This window comes from Stegastes partitus, unplaced genomic scaffold (assembly GCF_000690725.1).
Source record: "Stegastes partitus isolate 25-593 unplaced genomic scaffold, Stegastes_partitus-1.0.2 Scaffold739, whole genome shotgun sequence".
Classification (NCBI taxonomy): domain Eukaryota; kingdom Metazoa; phylum Chordata; class Actinopteri; family Pomacentridae; genus Stegastes; species Stegastes partitus.
Window position 1 is genome coordinate 13,476 of NW_007578470.1, and position 23,103 is coordinate 36,578.

Consider the following 23,103-nt stretch of genomic DNA (forward strand, 5'->3'; position numbering starts at 1 on the left):
CGAACCACCTTGCAGCCCGAGTCACATCACTCAAATGTCAATTAACCAAAGTCTTTCTAAGCAATCCTTGCAAACATAATTGCTAGAAGATACTAAAATATACAAATAAAATACAAAAACTATGTCTTTGTTGGAGGAACAAGATTCAGACAAAACAAAGTAAAACTACATCAACTAATTTAGTTCTGAGACATGACTTGGACTTACACAGCAGTCAGTGGGGAATAACTAAAATCCCAAATATAGAAGCTGCATTCAGGGTTATTCTCTCCTCTCACAACGTCATCACTTTTGTCAGTAAAACAAAGACGCGGTGCATCAGTTCCACACTTGATTGCATAACGACCCCCAGAATGAACACATGAGAGCAGCGAGTAGGCAGAATCAACCCATGCTTTTATTTAATCCATTGCATATAAAAACTTTTTTCATTCTTTTTATCCGTTTTTTACATAAAGTTGTATGATCTACAGTGCTATCCAATAGACTGCAATTAACAAGGAATCCATTAAAATAACATTTTAATTGTCCTGTGAAACGTCCAGACAAGTTGGCATTCTAAAGACATAACCCAAAAAATAATTGTCCTCGAGACCTTTTTTTTTTTTTTTTCTTTTTCTCCTTTTTTTAAATTACAGTTTGTGTTTTTCCGTTCATACCATAAAAAAATAGAACACATAATGAGAAAAGAACCCACTATTTCCATTGGTCCAGGGCTGTTTAGAATCTACAGTATGTGTGTCAAAATAAGAGTCCCTGTTTCAGGACAATGATGCAGTCGTCCCGTAACCCCGCATCCCCACCCCTCCCCGACCCTCCCTTCACTACAGAAACATACGAAACCCTTCTCCTGTCCAGGCAGAAAGATGTCAGTGGTTTTGAATATTGCAAGTAATGTGAGTGGAAGTGTGGGCCGAGCATAGATAAGCAACACACTGTCAGTGTTCCAGCCATAATTAATGCAGCAGTGGCTGAACATGCAGATGTGTCTCAAAGCCTCTGTGCTTCGTAGGGCCGTAGTCCAGCACCAACTGCGCACTCCTGTTGCGCCCCATTCAGTGTTTGTAGCTGCGGCGCAACCGGACGGACGCAGACGACGCAGCAAGTAACTCCACGCGGACTCGGGGTGGGGAAAGTTACTCCCGGATCGTTTGCGTCCGACAGGGGCTGCGTCGCATCTTTTGAGTGTAGTGGCAGAGCGTAAAAGAAAGTGCGAGTTGTTCAGACCAGGCCTACAGCAAATGCGACTCTTGGACATCCGGCTATAGGCCACACATCACTCGTGTAATAAATCTAAAAAACTTGTGGTTGACCTGAATCTCTACAAACCTCAAAACACGTTTTCTTACCCTGTGCCATATTTGTGATACAGCAAATTGTGTTTGGCTGTGAAAGTTTAAAAGGCAACTTTTTTTTTTTGTTATTTTTTTTGGATTCTCAACAAGAGATCAGGCCAACCCAAGCCAAAAGATTCACCAATGCAGCAAAAGAGAACTAGAGAATTAAAAAAAAATAAAAGGCTAAAGTAAATGATGTGTTGGATTTAAGGCACAGCCCATGGGCCAAGGAACAGTTTCTTTTTTAAAAAACAATTTGGCTTTCCCCCCCCCTCCCCTCTCTTCACTGAGCTAGTTCTCAGATATAAGCGACATGTCGATGGATCATTTTTACACCGAAGCTCAAGTGTAATAAACATTCTCTCAACAAGAGGTACATAATACAGCCACGCCATCACCAAAAGGGATGATAAGAATCAACCATTTACAGCAAACTGCATTATGATAGTAATAACATTATTAATTATATATTATATACAGCACAATAAATATATGTTTGTAAACAGCGATAAAACCAGAATTTTTTTTTTTATTACAGGTAAGGGCATTGGGTGAGGATGAAAAAAAAAAAAAAAATTAAAATAAAATATTGGCACAAAATGAAATTAAAAGTTTTTTTTGAAAATGACAAATAATTCAAACAAGCACTCTTTAGAAAAGCAGTGTGCAGTATTTCAAGTCGGGATTTTTTTTTTTCTTTTTTTTTCTTACAGGTGTTCTTTTATATTTTATGTACACAGGAGGGGGAGAAAATATATTCGGGGTAACTGGCAAGCCTGTACTGTGGTCTATGCTACAGTGAAATATTAACTGTACCACCTTTATACCGCAAAAAAAAACTCAACAAATAGAAAAAAAATATACCAATAAATAATAGCATCAGGTGAGAAGTGATAGAAATGTGGAAAAAAAAAAAGGAAGAAACTCTTGGCCGAGGTGTAGCACAACAATGTTCAAGCCTGTGTGTGCAGGAGTGAGTGTTTTGGCGAGTTTAAAACATATTAAAGTGATGATATATGAATATATCAGTGCATTAGAGTGTCTACCTAGAGGATAGTCTTATCTGATGACTACGGAGCTGATTGTCTTGTCAGAAACAAAGACTGGATTTTGCTGTGCGATGGCAAATCAAACGATGGAAAAATAAACTCCTATAACAGAAAATGAGATGGCTGAAGACAAGCATGCGCGTAGCTGTTGTTGAGTGATGTGTACATCAAATAAAATGGGCAAGAAAAATAGAAAACAAAACGCTTTCATAACATTGGTAGAAAATCACCCTTGTAATTTGTAACACCATTACTATTTCTGTATACTTGGAGCACTACTAATCAAGCTTCTAAAAAAAGGTGCTTGTTGTATCAACTACAAAGCATTGCATTGTCTCAGGATGTGTTCAAAAGAACTGCAGGCAACAATAATAAAAATTTAAAGGCTTCATCCACGTCGTGACGGGTTCCAAGGAAAAGGAAGCCGCCGGGTCCCGCCTCCCCCCCAACGGAAAAAACCAAAAAAAAAAAAAAAAAAAACAAGAGGAATAAATTCCAAATTTCAACTCACAGGACCAACCAAATATGAGTATAGTGGCATGGGAATAAGTAGTATAACTTGTAAATGCTATTGGAGCAAGTGCAAACAGCTCAAAACACTCCTAGTCCAGCTGTAAAGATACCCCCCTTCAGAACACTGTATACATGTGACACATTTCTCCCCCCGTTTCCAAAAGTTCTCTCGTCTTTTCTAACAAAACAAAGCCTAGGTTTGCAAAAGTAAATTCTAGAAAATATCTGAATCTTACATACAGTACGATACAAAAATTAAAGAGGTCTAGGACAGCGTCATGGCTGTTTAGATTTGAGCTTTGTGTCAGTCAGGTTTTTCAAGGAAGACTTCCACGCCAGAAATGTGTCTCCAGAAGCTCCCCCAGTGTGCTGCAGCTTTCGTCTCTGCGGCGTCCCGTCGGGTTTTTCGGCGGAAACCTTCGGCGGAACGCCTCCTAATTCGTAGCGGGGGAGGTTACGACCTAACCGAGAGGGAGATTCTCCTTGAACACACCGTCTCTGTAGAGTATGGGCACTTAATAAAACACAGAAAACACCGCCAGACTGTCAGGCAAGGCTGAGACGAAGCAGAAAGAAGTGTGATCTAACCCTATGAACAGCACTGAGCAGACCGTGAACTGCTCGTCCACATCCTAAACTTAAGCTTGTAAAAGAAGGGGGAGGGGAGGGGGAGGTGTAAAAGTGAAATAAAGACACACCACTTCAGTACAAATGGGAATGGAAAGGAGTTTTCCTGAGTGCAAAAAAACTTGAAGTAGTACCGGTGAGGGCGTGTCTGAACGAAGCTGACGGGAGGAGTGGCCAAGGTGGAGAGCAGCACACGCTTTGGAACCATAAACATAGATGTATAAAAACACAGACAGATTTCACAAAACCCAAAAAATATTCTATAAATAATCATCTGTCATTACTAAGAAGAACAGTTAATCAGATGCTGTCCGTGAACTGCTATGTGTCGGGGGATTTCTCTTTCTCCTCCTCTTCCTCCTCCTCCTCCTCCTCCGCTACTACTTCCTCCACAACAAAACACGGCGACCAGCACGGCGCCCCCCCCTCCACAACAACCTCCTCCTCCTCCTCCTCGTCTTCGTCCTCCCCCACCTGTTCGTCCAAAGGAATCTCCGTGGATTCAGAGTCCTGCGTGCAGAGCGTTTTAGAGTCAGTACAGCTGTTTTCCTCCTCTTCCTCCTCCTCCTCCTCTTCCTCCTCCTCTGGCTGGCTGCCGCTGTCTTTCTCCGTGTCCGACTCCCCGTCCTCCTCCAGGGTCAGCTCAAACTGGAACTTGTCCCCTCCCGGGGGCCGAGTGCCGTCCTCGGGCTCGTCCAACGCAGGGGAGGGACTTTGGGGGATGGTGCTTTGGTACCACTCTCTGTTGTCTTCCAGCGTGTCCAGGATGTCCTGGGCGTCCGGATGGACCAGGTCAGCCCACGTCTCCCACAAGGGGTGAACGATATAGTCTATGAATCCAACCTGCGCGATACACAAGGGGAAAAAACCAGGAGGTTCAGTGTGCGTCTTTGTATGATATGCATGTGCAGCTCGTTTCGGTCTGTGTGTGCGTTACCTGGCTCTTTTCTACTGAGGCGTTGTGTTTGTCACACATGGGGCTGATCTCCATGCCCCTCTCCCTTTCTCTGTCACCCTGGCTGAAGAACTCCTCCATGATGCGATCCGTCCACTGCCGGTACAGCTGCAGAGGCTTGGTGGGGTTGCTCAGGTCTGCACAGTGCACCATGTTCTGGAGAACCTAAACACAACATGTATCAAGGTTTAAGTATGTTCCACAGCAGAGTGCAGACTGACAGAGATCTGGATCTTACACTCGTACCTGTATCCTGTCAGAGTAGTTATCCAGCAGCAAGACTCCAGAACTGGTCACCTTCTTGGTCTCCACCATTGTTTTCAGATCAGCCAGTAGATTCATGTGCTTGGACATGTCTGTTGCTAGCACCTTGGAACACCAAGAACGACAGAAAACGGTCAGGTAGGTGTAATGCGGGGCGTTCCACCAGAGCTTTATCAAACATTAAGCATTCCACTTACGATGTCGATGACCATCTTTCGCAGTGATTGTCTTTGTTTTTTGGTCAAGTTTTGGAAGATGTCACAGTTCTCCTCTTGTAGGAGCTTGAAACCAACCGCTAGATGGTGATTCTCCAACACTGACGAGTCATTGTACATCAACGCTAGCTCTGAATCTGCAGAGGAGACACAGTTGGTCATTAAAAAATGCAGAATTGTGGCCTACGTGTGTTTATTTTTTTGGAAAATTTGGGCAAAAACTTGGACAACACATGCACAAAAAAGTGAATAAAGTGTTAATGAGAGTTGATAACATCTGTCAAAATGTTCTGTGTGTTGCTGTACATGCAGCAGCGTTTCCTGCTCAGTGGGAAGCAGAAGAAAGCTTGTTTTCCGCTGAGAGGTTTCCCCACTGCGGGTCATTTGAACGTCCTCTGGCAACATTTAGATTTCCCATTAAGATGCATTAGTCTTGGCCACAGTGGGACACAGCAGCAGAGAGGAGAAAAAAAAAAAGGGGGGGATCCTGCTCTGTTGCTCTTTGTCTGACAGAAGATCAGCCCCGGTGGCTCCTATCGAAGATGACTCACACACTGCCTGTTACTGCAGGGATTCCCCTCGTGGGCTTATGGGAAGCACTACACATTTTGTGTGTTAAGTGCATGAGACCGAGCGGGGTCTTTTTCTGTCCTGATGCCATATTAGCTGCGCTCTTACGCAACATTCACATTCGTAATGGTCTGGAAAATGGCTGTTTAAAAGGATACCCAGTGGATATAAACTCTATTTGTTTGTGTTTTCCTCTGAACTGCCAAATTAAGGTGATATTTGTGGCACCTCCAGCCATTAGCGAGTGACTCAGTTGAAGAGATAACAGGGGTTTAGTCTCTTGCTGGAGGACACGGTTACTAACACAACACCATGAACCCTGTGAGCTGGCTAAAAGCTCCGTTCACCTACTTTTTACCACTACCCTTGGTGGTACTGAGTCATGCAAACGGTTTGGGTTTTTGTTTTCTTCTTCCAGGTTTTAGGATATCTTGTATGTTTCTGCCTCCACTTTACAACGGAGGTGATTGGAATTATGTTCATGGACATATATAATAAAATAGAATGTGAAAGTGACGTGCAAGCAAAATTTTATGATTATCAACCTAATGGTAATAGTGGGTGGAAGCAGAAAATGCAATGGTGAGTAACTCACAGACAAGCAGCTGCTCTAGTTTCCACTCAGTATAAATGAGAAAATATCATGTATTCTGATTTTTTTTTGTAATTTAGGGGCCCAAAACAGTTCTTACGGTTGCCTTACTATATATTACATTATGTTTCTACCACAGATGTCAGAGTTTCCCTATGTATCAAATCAAATAAAACTTTATTTATGCAGCACTTTTCATACGTATAGCAACGCAAAGTGCTTTACAGGATTAAAAACATTATCAAAGAAAGAAAAAAAGACCAGAAAACCTGTCCCCCCTACCCTCCATGTACACACACACACATATGGCTACGCACACAAACGCACACACTCACACACCACTGACTGGCACTGAGTCTCTAGCACAGGGGTGTCAATCTCAACAACACAGTGGGCCAAAATTTAAAACCTGAACGAAGTCGCGGGCCAACATTGAACAAATGAACCTTTTAATATGGACCGAAACTAATTTTGCTTTAACATTGAATATGGAACAAGCAACGCTTATTACCATACATTGTATATAGCTTAATAGTGGAGACATGCAAAATCAAATTATAAATAAAAAACACATCAGTGGCACAGTGACAGTTGTAGTGTGAAGTCGCTATGCCTACTGTCACAGAGGAGAGGGAGTTTCTGGGTCCTGTCCTGATTGACGCACCAAAACAACAACAGGGCATTATGGGATTTGTAGTATTAACGGTGAATGCGCTGTACAGTATAATACCGGGGGCAGCTCTAGTAGTCATTTGGTATTGTCTCGTGGGCCAAATATAATTACAAAGCGGGCCAAATTTGGCCTGTGGGCCAGAATTTGACACCCCTTCTCCAGCAAAATACTACCAACTGGGGCCGTCCACACCAGGAGGAGTCGCAGACCATGACCACTGAGGGCGCTGGCACCCGGGGACCCCCACACCGAGGTGGGGAGCCCCCCAACCAGTCGGGCTGAAGGGACCCGTGGACAGCATCCCCAGCAGCAGACCGGACACAGCCCCCAGTGTGGAGGACCGCCCCTAATGAAACAGTAGTGTGGCCAGTCTTCAGGAGGATGTTATCCTGAATGATTAGGAGGATGTTTTCCAGAATTAGGTTGTTTTACACGGACAGGGCAGCATTGAGGACAATATCGATCACCTCTTTGAACTGCTTTGCCTTGGAGTCACGTGTCAGAGCCGTCACACGTGACTGAACAAAGCGTGCTGGTGAAGTCGTGCATGCGCATAATGTCCATGTGCACGTGTGTTCTGCACGATTAGTACATATTCTTCTAGTTTATACACGAAATATCGTTTATATGAGAAAAGTTAATTGTAATGCAAAATGCCAGATGGGTGTGTGTTCTAGTGAGGCTACAGTGTGCATGTTCCCACCTGGATAACGGCTTGCGAGCGTATGTTTGAGTAGTCTGTGAACAGGCACTAATGAATGACACTGCTGAGCCACTGACATAGCTGCTAAGACGCTGCCGTATTTAGACTCACTGGTGTTGATGAGGAACTGGTTCGAGACTCCAGGATGGTCCACGTCATGAATTGCACTGGCAAAGATGGCAGCTAGGATCTCGAGGTCTGTGAACACGGCCTGGAAGAAAGAAGAAGGAAGAAGGGCGGACATTGATGAGAGGAGCAACTAGTCGGACGAAAATATTCTTTCAAGTACGAGTCATTGATTAGACTTGGAGCACTTTGAGTTTGATTGAAGTCGATTGTTGATGCGTGTTTGTGTCTACGTCTGTGCAGGTGTGTTCGTGCGGCTCACCTCGAGGGCAGGGGTGGATAGCAGCACGTGAGTTGACTGGGTGACGTCAGCAGCATGGATGTTGTTATGGTAGGCCACATCGCCATGGTAATGGTCTTCTAAGGTCATCAGGTATGTTATAAAGGTGTCAAGTGGAATTTTAAAAGTTTTCAACAAGTCTCTCTCCTGCAAATCAGAAAATTACAGGAAGAAGTTTTTTTTTTTTACGGTCAAGACAATTTTGGGATTCAACAAGTTTTTTTATTTTGGAGTGACGGATCAAGATGAGGAAGCGAGCTTCTCTACCTGGAATATCGTGTACATCATGACTGTCAGTGGCCGATTCCCAGAGAATTCTGAGATTTTAAAAACATTAAGGCCCCATTTATTCACATGCTCCAATTCCTGAAAAAGACACAGAGACATGGTCAGACACAAATTTTACATTTATGTACATGAAGTGCGCCCATAGTTCTGATTGTGTAGCCTATTGAGGTGCCATTTGTCCAGACACACACCTTAGCAAGTTCGTCCTCGGTCTCGGTCTTGACCCCAAAGCGAGGGATATTGGAGTTTGTGAGGCTGGAGGAGTGTTGCAGCTTTTTCACCCCGCTGATCTGAGACATGGGCTTGTTCTTCTTCTCCTTCTCCTTCTGCGTCTGAGGGGATGGCATCTCCACTTCATGTTGCTTGTCTGGAGAACAGATGGATAGTGAATACGAGGATCCTCACTGCTCAGGCATGATGGCGTTTATGGGAAAAAGAAAAAAATCTAAACCAGTGAGACCATCTTCTTATGTCATCACTCACCCAGGAAGGTGCTGGAGATGAACTCAGACACCTGGTTCCCGGAGCGGCTCATCTCTGATAGGTGAGTCAGCTCCCGATTCAACATCCTCTTGAACTGAAAGAGGAAGACACACACACACACAGGTGATGGGTTTAACGGTGTGTAGTGCAGGACAGAAGAATGATTTGTTTTTACAACTGGTACTCAGAGGCATGAGCTGCACTCATTTGGCTGTATTTATTCTCCAGGTACATTTGAGGCACATAAATTATCACCAAAATTGTCATGAAAGTCTCGTCACAGAAGCTGTTCCCAGGAATGTCACCTTTTCGTGAGTCACACAAGCAAACACACACATACACACACACACACACACACACACACACACACACACACACACACACAAGGTCAGAGAGCTACTGACACGGACAGAAGTAATCAGTAACCCAATTTCCAAGTTTCTTTCAATTTCAGTTTTCCCTCTGTCACCCTGCCAGTCTCTCTCTTTTTTTCCCCCCCTCTCTTCCTGACCCTTCTTTCATCTGCCCTCCCCTCTGCTGTGCCTAATTGAAGTGGCAGACCCAAATTTAGCTCCAGCTTTTCATCTGAAGATCAACCTAGGAGGGGGCGGATGATTGAAATTGGGGATTCTCCAAAGTGGCTGCAAAGAAGTTACACAACAGAGTGTAAAAAACCAACTTGTCTAATGATTCTGGCTTTGGCCTCAACGCATAACGGATGTATATTAACTTATTATGTAAATCAACATTGATGGCTTAAAACAGTTCATAACAAAAGGGCAGAGCGCTCACTTGCACAATTGAAGCCAATTGAAGAACACCCACCGGCATTCAGTGGGCGGCTTTTTAAAAAAAAAAGGAGACACAAAAGGCTAAGAGCCATCTGTAGTGCGCTTTGGTCAGGTGATAGGAGCCAGGAGGGAAGGAAAGCTATAAATACACATCAGGTAGAGCCGTTTATAGCAACGATAATCAGTAAATAAACAGAATGATTGCAAGATGAGGTCACTGGAAAAAAAAATATTGAGGAATAAAAGCAATGTTTAGATTTGTAGCTTAAAAAAAATGTTAATATGTCAGAAAATAAACTCTTGTGAACCTAAAAAAAGGAAAGATTTCACTGTTGCACCTAAGAGGAATGACTGCCAATCAAATATTTACAGTTTACAGGCAGGGTGAAATGTCTGTCTTGTTAATCCAAATTCATTTAAAATGTTTTGTGTGATTGCGTGCATTACATCCAGACACCTTTCTAACCAGGGTGCAAGCACCATCGCCACAGACACAACATAACAGATCCAGAAATGTCCCACCTATGAAGCATTGTTCCACGGCCGACATGTTGGCGAGGAGCTATATTTAGTACATGCTTTCTATTTGTGTTCATAAAACCCTGCATCCCAATCTGTCTCAAGGATAAACCTGGATAAACGTGACCAAAAAAAAAAATCTCCAACTTCCATTTTCTGGAAATGAATTTGAAGCAATCACATGAATATTTAATTAAGCTACACCAACATTTCAACACATCTTACCTTTATATATCCCCAGGACACAGACAGCAGATAATTTGCTTCAGGCATTTTGACAAATCAACAAAACCAGATCCAGGAACAGAAAAGGTACAGTTTTATAGCCGGGTACACAGTTCAGTTAATGAAAGCCAGCTAGTACAACAAAAGCAGTCCGCAGCTCTCGTCAATAAAACACCTCAACCCGAGGAGGCTCCAGAGCTCGGTTCCAGGTGAATCAGCTGCACAGAGTCCACGGATGAAGCCTCACGCTTCCGTCCAGAGAATATCCACATTATCGAGCCCCAGGAAGCCGAGAGGAAAAGCAGATTCAGAGAGAGAAGCGACCGGAACGTGGCTCCCCAAAGATCCGATGAGAACATATTGTGACCACACACAGTGGTACACACCGAGGTGTGCACGCACACACACACACATGCAGTCAAATACAGGGATGCGCTGCTGTGGCTGTGAATAATTGATGATGGTGCGGATGCTTGGTTTGTGCCAAAGCACCAGGACAGCAAAAAAAAAAAATTTTTTCAGGACTGTCTGCCTGACAGTCTGCCCGCTTCTTCTATGACACAAGCTCCCATGTGAAGAGAGCAGACTGCTTTCCTCGTAGTGTCACGCAACAGCAGCCAATCGGGGCCCAGATCTGAAAGGAGTGTGAGCTCATCATCACCTCTGATTGGCTTGGATTGGAACGAGCTCCGAGACTACCTGCTGCGTGATTGGCTGGTGCTGAAGTCAGTGGAAAAATCTACCCCTTCCTTTTTCCTTTAAGTCTTGCTGTGCAGCGGAATGTGATTTTTTTTGTGTGTGTGTACATATGTGTGTGTGTGTACAGCGCATACAGTATGTGTTTAGGATGTATTCATAAAGCATTCAGCAGTGTGTGTGTGCGCAATATGTTTACGTGACATAACCTTCTGTTCAATGTGTAAAAGCACAGGTTACCTCATCCGCCATGAAACAATACTGAACAACTGAGGTCACCCTCCAGCCCAGTATTCATGGGAGGTGAGTCACAGTAACATCACTGATGAGATGATGTAAATACATAAAAAAAAACTCCTCATTAATCCGAGAGAAAGAATGAGCGTCACCGTTATCTGAAGTGGGCTCGGTTGGACAGAAAGCTCCGTGTCCACACCGGCTGCTGTGTGTGTGTCACTGCTCAAGAGGTTGCTGTTTTAGTTGAAAGGATCAAACCTTAGCAAAGGGTGATTCCCTCCCACCCTCCCATCAAACATAGTATGAAAGGTCCCCTTATAAATAGATGGGAACAAAATGCAGGCAGCAAATAATACTCGTATTTCATATGTCCAGCAGTCATTTCTATCATAATTTTGCTTTTTATCAGATAATCTCTTTGTCGAGAAAGATTTAAAGTACAAAAAGCAAAAGCCAAGTCAAGTGACCAACAAGATAATGATTAAAAATAATTAAATAATTGAGTACAGTAAAGGGGTCATATCTAATAATAAAGCTTAAAAATCTCCAAGGGGACTGCCAGAGCGCTGTTTGCACTTCGTTCTAATTAAAGGAAGCGGAGCACCTGAATCCCGTCCTGCAGAGATTAACGATATGAGACGTCTGAGGTTAAGTAATTACTAGATTGTTTCTGGTAATTACAAGTACAGGTGGATACTGAACCTTGATACTTTTTACAATGCTTGCTGGGAAAAGGTTTTACATTTGGACACAGCGGAAATGTGTCGCGAGCAGTTTGTTCAAGATAAAGTCGTTAAATTGTTGACTTATTCTTAACTTTAGCAGTTTGAGACCATTTTATTTAGGAAATATAGTTTAGACGACATTTAACATTTGAGAATTTGGGCTTATTTTGAGAAATGCTAAAGATAAGTTTAGGTAATGGTGCAAAAAGAATATTTCATTGAATTATATCTGCGACAGTAAAGAAAGTTTTTTAAAAATTATAGTGATTTGAGGAAGTTTGGAAGCTTTGACGTTACACTTTGAAATAAATACTGTGAGGTGATGATTACAATGTGGATGTCTGCATAATTTAGAAATACAGAATGCAATGATGTAGAATAAAATTTAAAATAATGAATGCTAGTAAAACATATTACACTGGGTTTAAATGCTTTATGATGATTTAATAAAGAAGGTTACAAATTAGAAAATAACCTTCCAGGTACAAATACTAACCTAAAAATCCATCTATGGTCGAAAAAGGATGCTTTTAATTCTATACCAAAACAAAGCTTAATTAAACACCAAGGACGCGACAGAAAACTAGTGTATTTACAGAAAAACATGTCTTCTGTCTGCATCAAACTACAAATTCAGCAACTGACAGGCTCAGACATCAGCTTTAGGATGAACTGTTCCTCTGCAGTCTGAACAGGACGTCACAGAAACACACTGATTCATCAGAGTGATATTAATTATGACAGGGCAGCTTATTAAAATGTGATTAGTGCTTTTTTGCCCCATATTTTAACCTCATTGTACCTGAATTCTCAAGCAAACGAGCAGATCTGTCTCATATTTTTTGTCCTTTTGCTAGTAATCTGGTATTTTTATATATATGTATGTATATGTATAATATTGAATCTTGATCACACACAACTTGTACAGTCTCTGAACTCATCAATGATTCATTGACAAGCAAGGAGGTCTCTGCTTTGTTGTTTTCTTGGCGTGTAAACATACGTGTGCATGCATGAGTTGAGTTTGTGTGCTGGTCCAGTGGTTCCACGGATTGAAAAGGGACCAAACCTGTCTCTGCTTACTTTACACCCCACCTCTACAGCCAGCCTGGCACTGTGAGTAATTTACAGCTACGCTGGAGCAGATGAGACCACCGGCTAACTGAGATCCAGCAGCTTTGATTGACTCAAAGCCAAAGCAGGCCAGCACAGGCCCACCACACACACCAACACACACACACACACACACACAGTTTACTCCCAGCTGGAGCATACACAAACGCACACAGAAACCCCCCCTAACCACACACACTCCCACTCACTGTCACACACACACACACACACACAGCGATGGCTTAGTCAAGAGGTGTGAACACAAACTATTGGGTAAAAATTGGAAAGTGTCACACCATGGCTTAGCTGTGACTTGTGTGTAATTTGTTCTTTGGCGGAGTGACCAAAAATATCCATTCCCTGCTGTATATAGACCACAACACCTCCAGGTCTCTGCTGCATTTGTTTCTGTTCTCACATTCCACATTCATTCTCGCGGCAGACGCCCCCTCTCTGCAGAACGGAGGGAGAGCAGGAGCTGCTACCGCTTTCAATGACTGCACTGCTGACTGTGAGAAACAACTCCGCTGCCCATTCATGAGCTGCACAAGACGTTGAGATGGAAATCTATACATAGGAAGGCTTTAAATAGCCGAACAATAAAGGTAAAGGGTGAGACATCAGCGCTATATATATGTCAGGGCTGAATGGTTTGAAGGAAAATATCTATCAGACTCTTTGTATAATGTATGTTCTAAACCGCTGCTTGCTACAACCATTGTTAGAAAGTGTGATTTCAATTTTCTAGCAGAATGATTGTTCATCACTAAAAATAACAGTAAAATGTACCATAAACTAATTCAGCTACTGAAGAATGACTTTGACCGGCATGCTAGCAATTTAGATAAAGAAAGATGAGCCCGTTAAAAGATCTCTTGGCTTTGAGGAAACAGTAATACATAGAAATATATACTAAACCTAAATAGCATACTCAAAACCTGAGCACAAAATCTGAGTTGCAACATCTGCATGGACTTATGAAGTGCCTTGTTTATGGACTACTGCTATTCCAACAGTTTATAAGACATGTGGAAGTTTATCTAGATGATGTCTGAGTGAATAATTAATATGATAAGACCGGCAGAGTTTGGACTCAAAACAACAAAGTGCACCAGTATGATTATGGATTGAATGCTGGGATGTTGCCCATCATTCAGAAAAGGTGAACAACATGATGGAGGCCTGTTAGATGTGTGCTAGATCAAGTCATACAGTTTTGTGATGCTGCTGAACAAGTGTAACTAATCTGATGAACCTGTAGCTCTCCATTACGATGAGCAGCTGAGACACATTTTCTGGAAATAGGTCAAATATCAAAAGCATTCTTGCAGCCAGCCGAGGTGCTATAGCCTATTATTCTCCTGTTGACCCTGTCAGGTATATGGCAGAAAAATACTAATTAAAGAGAGCAGGATTTGTGTCCTGATTGTTAGAGAACTGCAAAAAAACATGTCATCTCAAGATCTTGAGAGTGTCCTTAAGAATTTGTGAAACTAAACTGAACCCAAATTGAATCCATAGCATCAACAAATGTTGGAAAATTGCAAAAGTTACCAGTTATTGTGCATGTAAAAGGGAAAATCAAAGCCTGAAATGGTTGCACTGGACATGTGGTAAGTGTAAAAACACTGCCACCTACAGTTAACCTGCTGCAACCACGAAAAACAAAAAGATCCTTCGATCAAGGATCCACAAAGGAACCCAAAGCTGGGGTTGACAGGATTGTTACGGCATCACTGGGCCAAAAAAAAATCCATGGTAACCTTTCTGTACATTGTAATTTGAATGGTCTGAGATGAAACATGACATCAGCGCCTGTACCTAGCACCATCACGGGACTTTCCATTTAGATGAGGTGAGGGAACATAAATACCAACAAAGCTCACAGTGTTAAAAGGACATGGTGGTGCAAAGGGCTAAATATAGGACCGTCATGTCTGAATCCCCAGTGAAGTCACACGTTATTACTCGTGAGTTTTTGCACTTTTTTTTGTGTGTGCATAAAACAGAGAAGAAAGAAATCTGGTGTTTTTTTTGTTTTTTTTCCGGATATCTGCCTACTGCAGCTTTAAAAACATAGATGTTACCCTACATGTCTAATTACATTATCAAAATGCTACAATAGACAAACTCTTTCTGGAATGTGAGAAAATACTCCAATTTGAAAATGGACCATCCATCCATCCATTATCTATACACCACTTAATCCTCACTAGGGTCATGGGGGGCTGGAGTCTATCCCAGCTGACTCAGTGTGAAGGTAGGGGACACCCTGGACAGGTCACCAGTCTATCACAGGGCTACACTTAGAGAAGGACAACCAAGCACACTCACATTCACACCTGCGGACAATTTAGAATCACCAATTAACCTCAACATGTTTTTGGACCTTGTGGGAGGAAGCTGGAGAACCCGGAGAGAACCCACACTGCACGGGGAGAACATGCAAACTCCACGCAGAAAGATCCTGGATGTCCTCAACGGGACGCAAACCGGCGACCTTCTTGCTAGGTGGCAACAGTGCTAACCACCGAGCCACCTTGCAGCCCCGAAAATGGACCATGTTTCACAAAACTAAACTATTACTAAATCTGAGACAATGATATTCTCCGCATGGGGGGTACCACCTTTGACCACCATTAAAATCCGTTTGCAAAGAAAGCACCTTTAAAGAAAATTTTGTGAACTTAAAAAAAGACACCTCTGATGCAAAACAATCTAGATTCATAATCAGCATCACTCCATGTGTGACACGACTCATAAAATGATGGCGTAACACGGATACAGAGCAACATCGAACCAGTTACCAGCCTGATGCCAGAGCCAAGGATCACCAGATCAGACAACGACACAACCATAACAGAGAGAGGTCCTACGAGAGGTCTTGCCACCACTAAAACGTACTCTTTCAGGTCTACGTCAGACATCCCATCTCCAATCCTTTGTTCTCCAAAGTTACCTCAGAAACAGCTCACACCTTGAAGAGGCATGCTGATCAAACTTGACTAGCACACACTGTTCCTAAAGCAGAGCCAGAGGAAGACCAGCTGCTGATTCCAGAAACACTTACACCCACACAAAGGGTGGAAATGTAGCCACATCCTGAACTAGAACACCTTGATAAGAAACCAGTTACGTCAAAAAAAGACGTATGAATCCCAAAGACTGCGTCAGGATTCGGAATTTAGAGATGAAAAGGTGTTGAATAGCTGTGCTCGGTATGTATGAAGCAGCATAGTGACCATGTGCTGAGGGGCAAACGGGTACATCACATTGTTTAACCTAATGTAAAGGGTAATAGAGTAGTAGTGAGAATACTGATACTCAGAGGTGACATGCATTGTTTTACCAGGTGATGCCAAAAATCTGATCTTGGTGTTATTACTGTGGGATGGAAGAAAAACATCTGTCCTGCTTCCACATGTCAAACACTAACAGCTGCACATGGTTCTCAGAAACGTCCCCGAACGTTACATTCAGGAAAAAAAATGACGTGCTGATTTCACTGTAATTTAATTCAATTTGCTTCAAAGGAATTCCATTTTATTGTTTCTGTTTGATCTCTTCATTGATGAATTAAGGATTGTGCTGATGGCTGATAAATGAAAGTCTTCAGGCTACAGACACAAAGTGACGGCTATGTGTGGGAGATGTAGCGACTGTATTACCTGTGATGTGTGTGTGTGTGTGTGTGTGTGTGTGTTGCCGGAGCGAGATAGCAGGGTGGTTGGGCCTGTGGCTGTTGCCATGACAACCGGAGATAGCTGTGCTGGTGAGCAACGGCGAGGCAGAGCACGTTAGTTTTTTCAGCCCCGAGTCTTTTCACTTTTAAATGAGGCAGATGCAACCGGTCACGCACGTGATGGCGGCGAGATCAGAGGTGAAACCTGTGCGTTTGTGTAATTCCTTTGTCTGTCCGTCCTCCCTGCCTGCCTCTCCTCTTCCTCTTGGTCCGTCCCCCCTCGTGTGACATCACGGTGTGTGACATCACCAGAGCCCAGAGCTGATCAGCATTCAGAGCGGCACAGCAGCCTCCCTCCACACTCACACACACACACACACACACACATACACACACACACACACACACACACACTGGAGGCGACTGAGCATGCTCATACCAAAACTCCCTGCCTGCATGACGATGCTATCACTAACATGCATGGACAATACAACACAAACAGTCCACTGTGTGCTTCGATGGCTAAATGCTACAAAGGGCATTAATGCACACAGTATGAAGAGCACATAGGACAACCCAGTAACGCCTGCAGAAGCCCTGAGATCCTGAGGTTCAAATAGTAAATACTATGGGTTGATAAATACCTGACAGTTTAACAAAGGAATGGAGAGCACCACATATACACACATACAGGAACTGCTGCTTAGTTATTATTACACTTCACATGCTACAATCAATTATATATAATATAATCAATAACATCAGCAACCTATAAATCGTTCTTCTCCTGGTAATTTTTAAAATGTCGTGCTGGACATCACTGCTGCTGAATGAATATACAGCACAGTGTGGTCATTCAGAAGCAATTTGCAATATAGTAAAACAGAGAAGGGGAAGAAGCAAACAAGATTTCTTTCTATTTTTCTATTTCAGACACATGGAAGTGCAGGTATGCTCTGATTAAATAATCTGCTGAAATGGTGCAGTCTCAAGCAATGTTCTTATAAAAAAGAGCTCCTTTTTCAGCTTAATCTGCCACAAATGATTCTCAACCTGTAGCAAACTCTGTAAATAAACATTTATAATAGCACAACTTTAAGTTAACTTCAGTAGTTCAGACAACATCAGCACTGCAACATGTAACAAGTCACTCAAACCAGAGTTTAACAACACATCTCCATTCATCAAGGTGAATCCTGGGTACCAGCTTCTGCATCATTCATTAAATAATACAGACAGTGCATTTCTGCAAATGTGCATTTGGAGTCTAAATAAAAAGCCTACAGCTTTGTATCAACACTTGCAACATGAGCCAAACTACTGCACGCTGTGGTCTAAACTTTTTAGATGTTCTCACCTTGTTAGAGGCCATCTCACTGACGGAGTGTCTTGTCTGCAGCGTCTCCAGCTGGTCCAGGCACCAGTCCAGCTCCTCCAGGGTCTCAGTGGCCAGTTTCTGGTAGGCCTCCTCTGCAGGGGCAAGACAGGAGGGCAAGGGGTCAGTAAGGGCCCGCTTCAGAGGGCTAGTGGACGGTCCAGGCCCGGGGTCTCCCACCCCACAAACAGCTAAGCTGGGATACCCCGAGTAGACACATGGGTGACTCTTCATACTGGACAGGTGAGCCAGCTGTGAGGGCCTGGGAGCAGGGCCTTCTTGTCCTGTATCCTAACCCACAGATGAGCAATCGCAGGTCAGCTGTAGCAAAGCTCACTGATTCCCTTGGAGAACAGAAACCTCCGGTGCAGCTCTACAGTTCAAATCCTGTATTTTGTCCTTTCAGGTTTAGGTCGGATACAATCCCCGGGAGCACAGCTGTAGGTGACGGGTGGCAAACAGCCACCCTGAGTCAGTTCTGAGTGTCCAGATGTTTGTTAGCAGTGAGGAAACCACAGCAGAGAATAAAGAAGGTAACCCACGAAGCAAAGGGAGCAACAGTAGAAAAACAGAAATGTCACACAGACACACACTCACTCACAATCCCTCACACACAGCACACACATTACACTCCAGCTGTACAGGCTTTACTCTGTCATTTATAAGAGAAGTACAATTCCAGCCATGCAGCAAGATGAACAACAGTCTGCTTAGCAGGCCCATGTCTGCCATAGGAGGGATGGAGGGAAGACAGGGACGGTGGAGACGAGGATCCAGTGAGAGGCTCACAACCGGTCAGGATCCATGTCAATACAGTCCAGCACGGAACAAACACCAGATTGTTCACAGCATCCTGACATGGTTACAAAAAAATACAAAGACATCTCTCACACACACACACACACACACACACGAACGGACGCAAACAGACACACACACATGCACACACACTCACACCAGACGAAATGCTAACCATAACACATCATGAATTTGTCTCCTTTGCCTTTCTGCCAACAAAAACATCCATGGTATCCGGGAAGCAAAGGCTATAATCCAGAGCTGTGTGTGTGTGCTGGATAGTGTTTCCTATGGATGCTGTGAGTGTAGGGGGTGGGCTGCTGTTGCTTCGGCGTCCCTGGTAGCCAAACGTGCTGCTCTCCCCAAGCTGTACCTAAAGCCTGAGAGGACTGCACTGTGGATGGGGAAGGGAGAGGGACAAAACGAGGAGTGGATTGATAAGAGGAGAGGATCCAGTAGGGCTGGGAGCTCCCTATACCGTGCTGTGTGTGTGCATGCTAATATGTGTCGAGCATACAAATAGGAGGAGACAGACAGGTAAACAAATAGATGGTAAAGATGGCAGGGCTTTATCATCATCAGCAGCAGCAGCAGTCCTACATATCAGTATCACCGTATCCCTTTTCCTCTTTAATTTGAAACTGAAGACATGCCTCTCTCAAAGTCAGCCTATGTTAACAGAAAATGTCACCTTGTCAGAAGCCAATTAATATTGATGCCCTGACTAATTTGGGAAAGCACAGGCTTTTAATGCTATGTGATCTGTGATCTGAGAGGGGGGGTCACTTTAGCTGTAATTCAGTTACACAGACAGAGAAACCAGCGGCAGATTAAAACACACAAGGAGCTCATTTAATTACATGATGCCACATCAGATCAGCATTTAGACGCTCTTAAAGCCTTTTGGGGGCATAAATTGGCACCTGTCTTTCATTTTATTTTAAAAGTTTACATCTCTCAGCTTCTAGCTCCTGGAGTTGTGAATTATATTATTTGATCCGATGCAATTTTTGTTTCCAGTCCACCAACCTGACTACCTCCAAACCTTTTGTGTCTCCTCATATTCTCAACAAAATCCCCCCCATCTCCTGCTTCATTGTCTTTGACAAATCTCTCCCTCCCTCCTTTTCCTTTAGTCCCCTTCCTCTCCCACACTCTTCATTTCCTCCACTGATCATCCTTCCTCCTAGCTCCTTTGTCTCTCTCTTTTTTTGTCTCTCCCCTCTTTTCTTTCCCTCGGTCTCCCTGTCTCTCTCTCTCCCTGGTGTGGTGTCAGTGGCTGGGGTGCTACTCTTTCTGACAGCAACTGCACTGACGTCAATGACATTCTTCTCATGCTTAGTGCGACATCAGACACCGGCGCTCGGAGAGGCCACTCTGCTGCACAGACGCAGGGCTGCAGCCAAACTATGTACCGGAACAGCTTGACGGTGAAGTCGGACCGTGAGCGGGAGAAGATGAGAGGAGGAGGAGGAGGAGGAGGAATAAGGAAGAGGGGAAGGGAGGAGAGACGCAGAGATGAGGAGGAAGGAGCGAATGCACCTTTAGAGAAAAGCAATAATACCTCTGATATCAATTAATTAATGATTTATGTTATTCTATCATGCATCAGTAGAAACTTTATGAGGTTAAATGATTTTATTTAGCAACCATGTTAAATCTGTACAGTGTTCTGTGTACATTCTAGTGGGAGAAGATGAGATGGATTATTTGAGAATTTATTTAATTGATAAAAAGTCAGGAAACAGTGGCATAAGTTACCAGAGCTCAAGCTAATGTCTTCTAAGTGTTTATGCATAACTGACAGTCCAATATTATTCAGTCATACAAATACATTCAGGTATAAACAATAGAAAAGCAACACTTTTGCAAATTAGAAATATTTAAAGTATTAATCAACTATCAAAACATATGTTCTATTTACTATAAAGTTGTTTTTTGTTCAGTTTTACACTGGCTGTACTCTAGTCTTAACTGTCTTTAAAGAGATGTTCTTCCATGTTACTCCAAAAAGAGAGATATTGGAAAACATCCATCTGTAGTCAGTCCACTGTGAGGCATATTGATAAAAAAAAAGATTTGTACGTTTCTCCAAAGCCCCATTAGCACATGTTGAGACCAAAAAAGCTGCCACAGTCTTTTGGTTTGACTATACTGGATGAATAATCTTATCTCGATTGAAACTTTGCAGCACGTTTTGTCAGCGTGTTTGCTCTGCCAGTCTCATGTGCAGCGATTATGAATCAGCGCGCCTCTGTTCCGCTTTAACTAGCGTCTATTCTTATCCATAATAAGTAAAAGGTCACAGAACATTTAATAATTCTTTTCATATTTTAGACGATTCTAAAATAGTTCATTTCAACGGTAAGTCAATGTCGGGTGACGGAAGAATGCAGTCACGAGCAGGAGGAAGAGGCGGGAAGATAAAGATAGAAGCAGAAAAAAGGGCAACAAACGCTTAAACCCACTTTTCTTGACCAGCGTCTTCCACTCGACTGATTTAATGAGTTTCCAAGTCCCCAGATTGTCTTTCTCTGCAAAATGACTTCTTGTAGCATTGATAAGCCGCTTGCATCACAAGTATCAGTCAATACTCTCAAATAATCACGCTCATGACTCACAGCTGTCAACCAGTTTATGGCAGGGCCCATAATGGCTGTCCACCAGTATGATTGTGTTCTAAATATAGCACAATGTCACCGTGGTCCTCGTATATTAGCAGCTTGTACATTAGGAATGTGACTCTCAGGGCGAATGTTGGGCTGCGAAGGATCACAAAACTCACAAATCAGAGCTTTTGGTGTCGGGACACACACGTAGACACACACTGTCGACTACTTGTAATGTTTTTATGTTCATGGGACCACATAAGTAACAAGCGCTTTGTTTCCTGTCACTGCATTAAGATTGAGGGGAATTATTTCTTACCAAGGTGTGGTATATTCTCACTGCGATTTGTGTGTCTTTTTTTCATTTTGTCATATTTTACTTTCTTGTTATAAAGAGAACAATCAAAGACAAAACAAGTAACAGTGGACATGTACGCGCTTCCCTCCATCCAGCCCGAAAGAATAAAACAAATAAATAAAATACTACTACTATTACTACTACTACTACTACTTCAACTATTACTGCCAATAAAAATAATAATAATAATGAGAAAATATGAAGAAATAGAATAATAACCATTAAAAACAACTTATACTTTAAAAAAAACTTATTGGGATCATATAGCATTAGCCAATATAGTGTATATACACACAGTTGTACAGTCCAGAGATATAAACACAACAACCTCAGGAGTTTCTAGATATATGAGACAAAAAAGGCTCCCACATTCTATCAAAGGCTGCTGACTAGAGAGAACCAGTATATCTGATCTTTTCCATACTTAACGAGTTGGGGATCTCTGATAACCCAGTCCTAAATGAGGGGACATCTTCCAGGGGGATAAAATGCTCCTTTTTGCAACGACCACGCCATGTTGGATTGTTTTTTGTTGTGACGGAGTTTTAAAAGGGTTTACGCAAAAATGACCAGGCCGAATTTGATTCAGCTTTGAGGAGAGGTGGAGCATGGCCGATATGGACTGTGCTCTTTAAAAAGTGATAGTAGTAAAACTGAAATTGTTAAAAAAAAGTTTAACTGTGATGGTTAACGTCTGCTTTTAATCCACGATTGTTGCTGAAGCCTGGGCGAGCACCCGTCTGGATCATGGATCAACTACGGTCCATAAAACTACTAATAAAGATCTCACAAACATAGAAAAAGCAAATTTGGCTTTGTGTTATTTCCACATTTAAAAACTATCTTTCCAGCTTTTTGTAACGTACATGTACGTGTGTGTTTATGTGATTCTCCGGGTGCCTGTGCATGTGCCCTCGTGACGATTTTACTCTAAAACACAAATTACTTATTAATGGTGGAAGTTATATGGTGTCTCCTGCAAACACCAGCTAGGTTACAGCCATTGATACTGCGAAAAAAGCAATGTGACTGTCAAGGGCAAGTCTATTCTAGCCATCCAATACTGTCTGTGCCATGTCATCCTCACAACAAAAACACTGAAAGTAGGCCAGACAGGCTGCGCAGCAAAGGCTGTCTGCAGCACATCACAATATCCAAGTCAAGACGGACTATATACACAACCTGTCAATCCAGTATGGAAGCAGTGGTAAGTGTATGGTTATGGATGACAGCCCGGTGGCACAGAACTGGTTCCTAATCAACCAAAACCGATTTGTGGAATAAAGAGCCAAAATGAAAC

The 23,103-nt window shown here is 42.8% G+C and overlaps 1 protein-coding gene across 3 annotated transcripts in view; it reads right to left on the reverse strand.

Annotated features, from left to right (window-relative positions):
- Nucleotides 1-1,958: 1,958 nt before the first annotated feature.
- Nucleotides 1,959-23,103, reverse strand: part of pde4d (phosphodiesterase 4D, cAMP-specific) — a 197,130-nt gene continuing 175,985 nt past the window's right edge. For all 3 annotated transcript variants that reach the window (XM_008291354.1, XM_008291355.1, XM_008291356.1), the window contains 10 exons: nt 18,021-18,133; nt 8,676-8,769; nt 8,384-8,559; nt 8,172-8,270; nt 7,887-8,051; nt 7,610-7,709; nt 4,943-5,097; nt 4,728-4,850; nt 4,464-4,646; nt 1,959-4,369 (listed from right to left, as the gene is read on the reverse strand). In XM_008291354.1, coding sequence (XP_008289576.1) covers nt 3,848-4,369; nt 4,464-4,646; nt 4,728-4,850; nt 4,943-5,097; nt 7,610-7,709; nt 7,887-8,051; nt 8,172-8,270; nt 8,384-8,559; nt 8,676-8,769; nt 18,021-18,133 — 1,730 coding nt within the window. In that variant the 3' untranslated portion in view covers nt 1,959-3,847. The remainder of the gene's footprint in view (nt 4,370-4,463; nt 4,647-4,727; nt 4,851-4,942; nt 5,098-7,609; nt 7,710-7,886; nt 8,052-8,171; nt 8,271-8,383; nt 8,560-8,675; nt 8,770-18,020; nt 18,134-23,103) is intronic.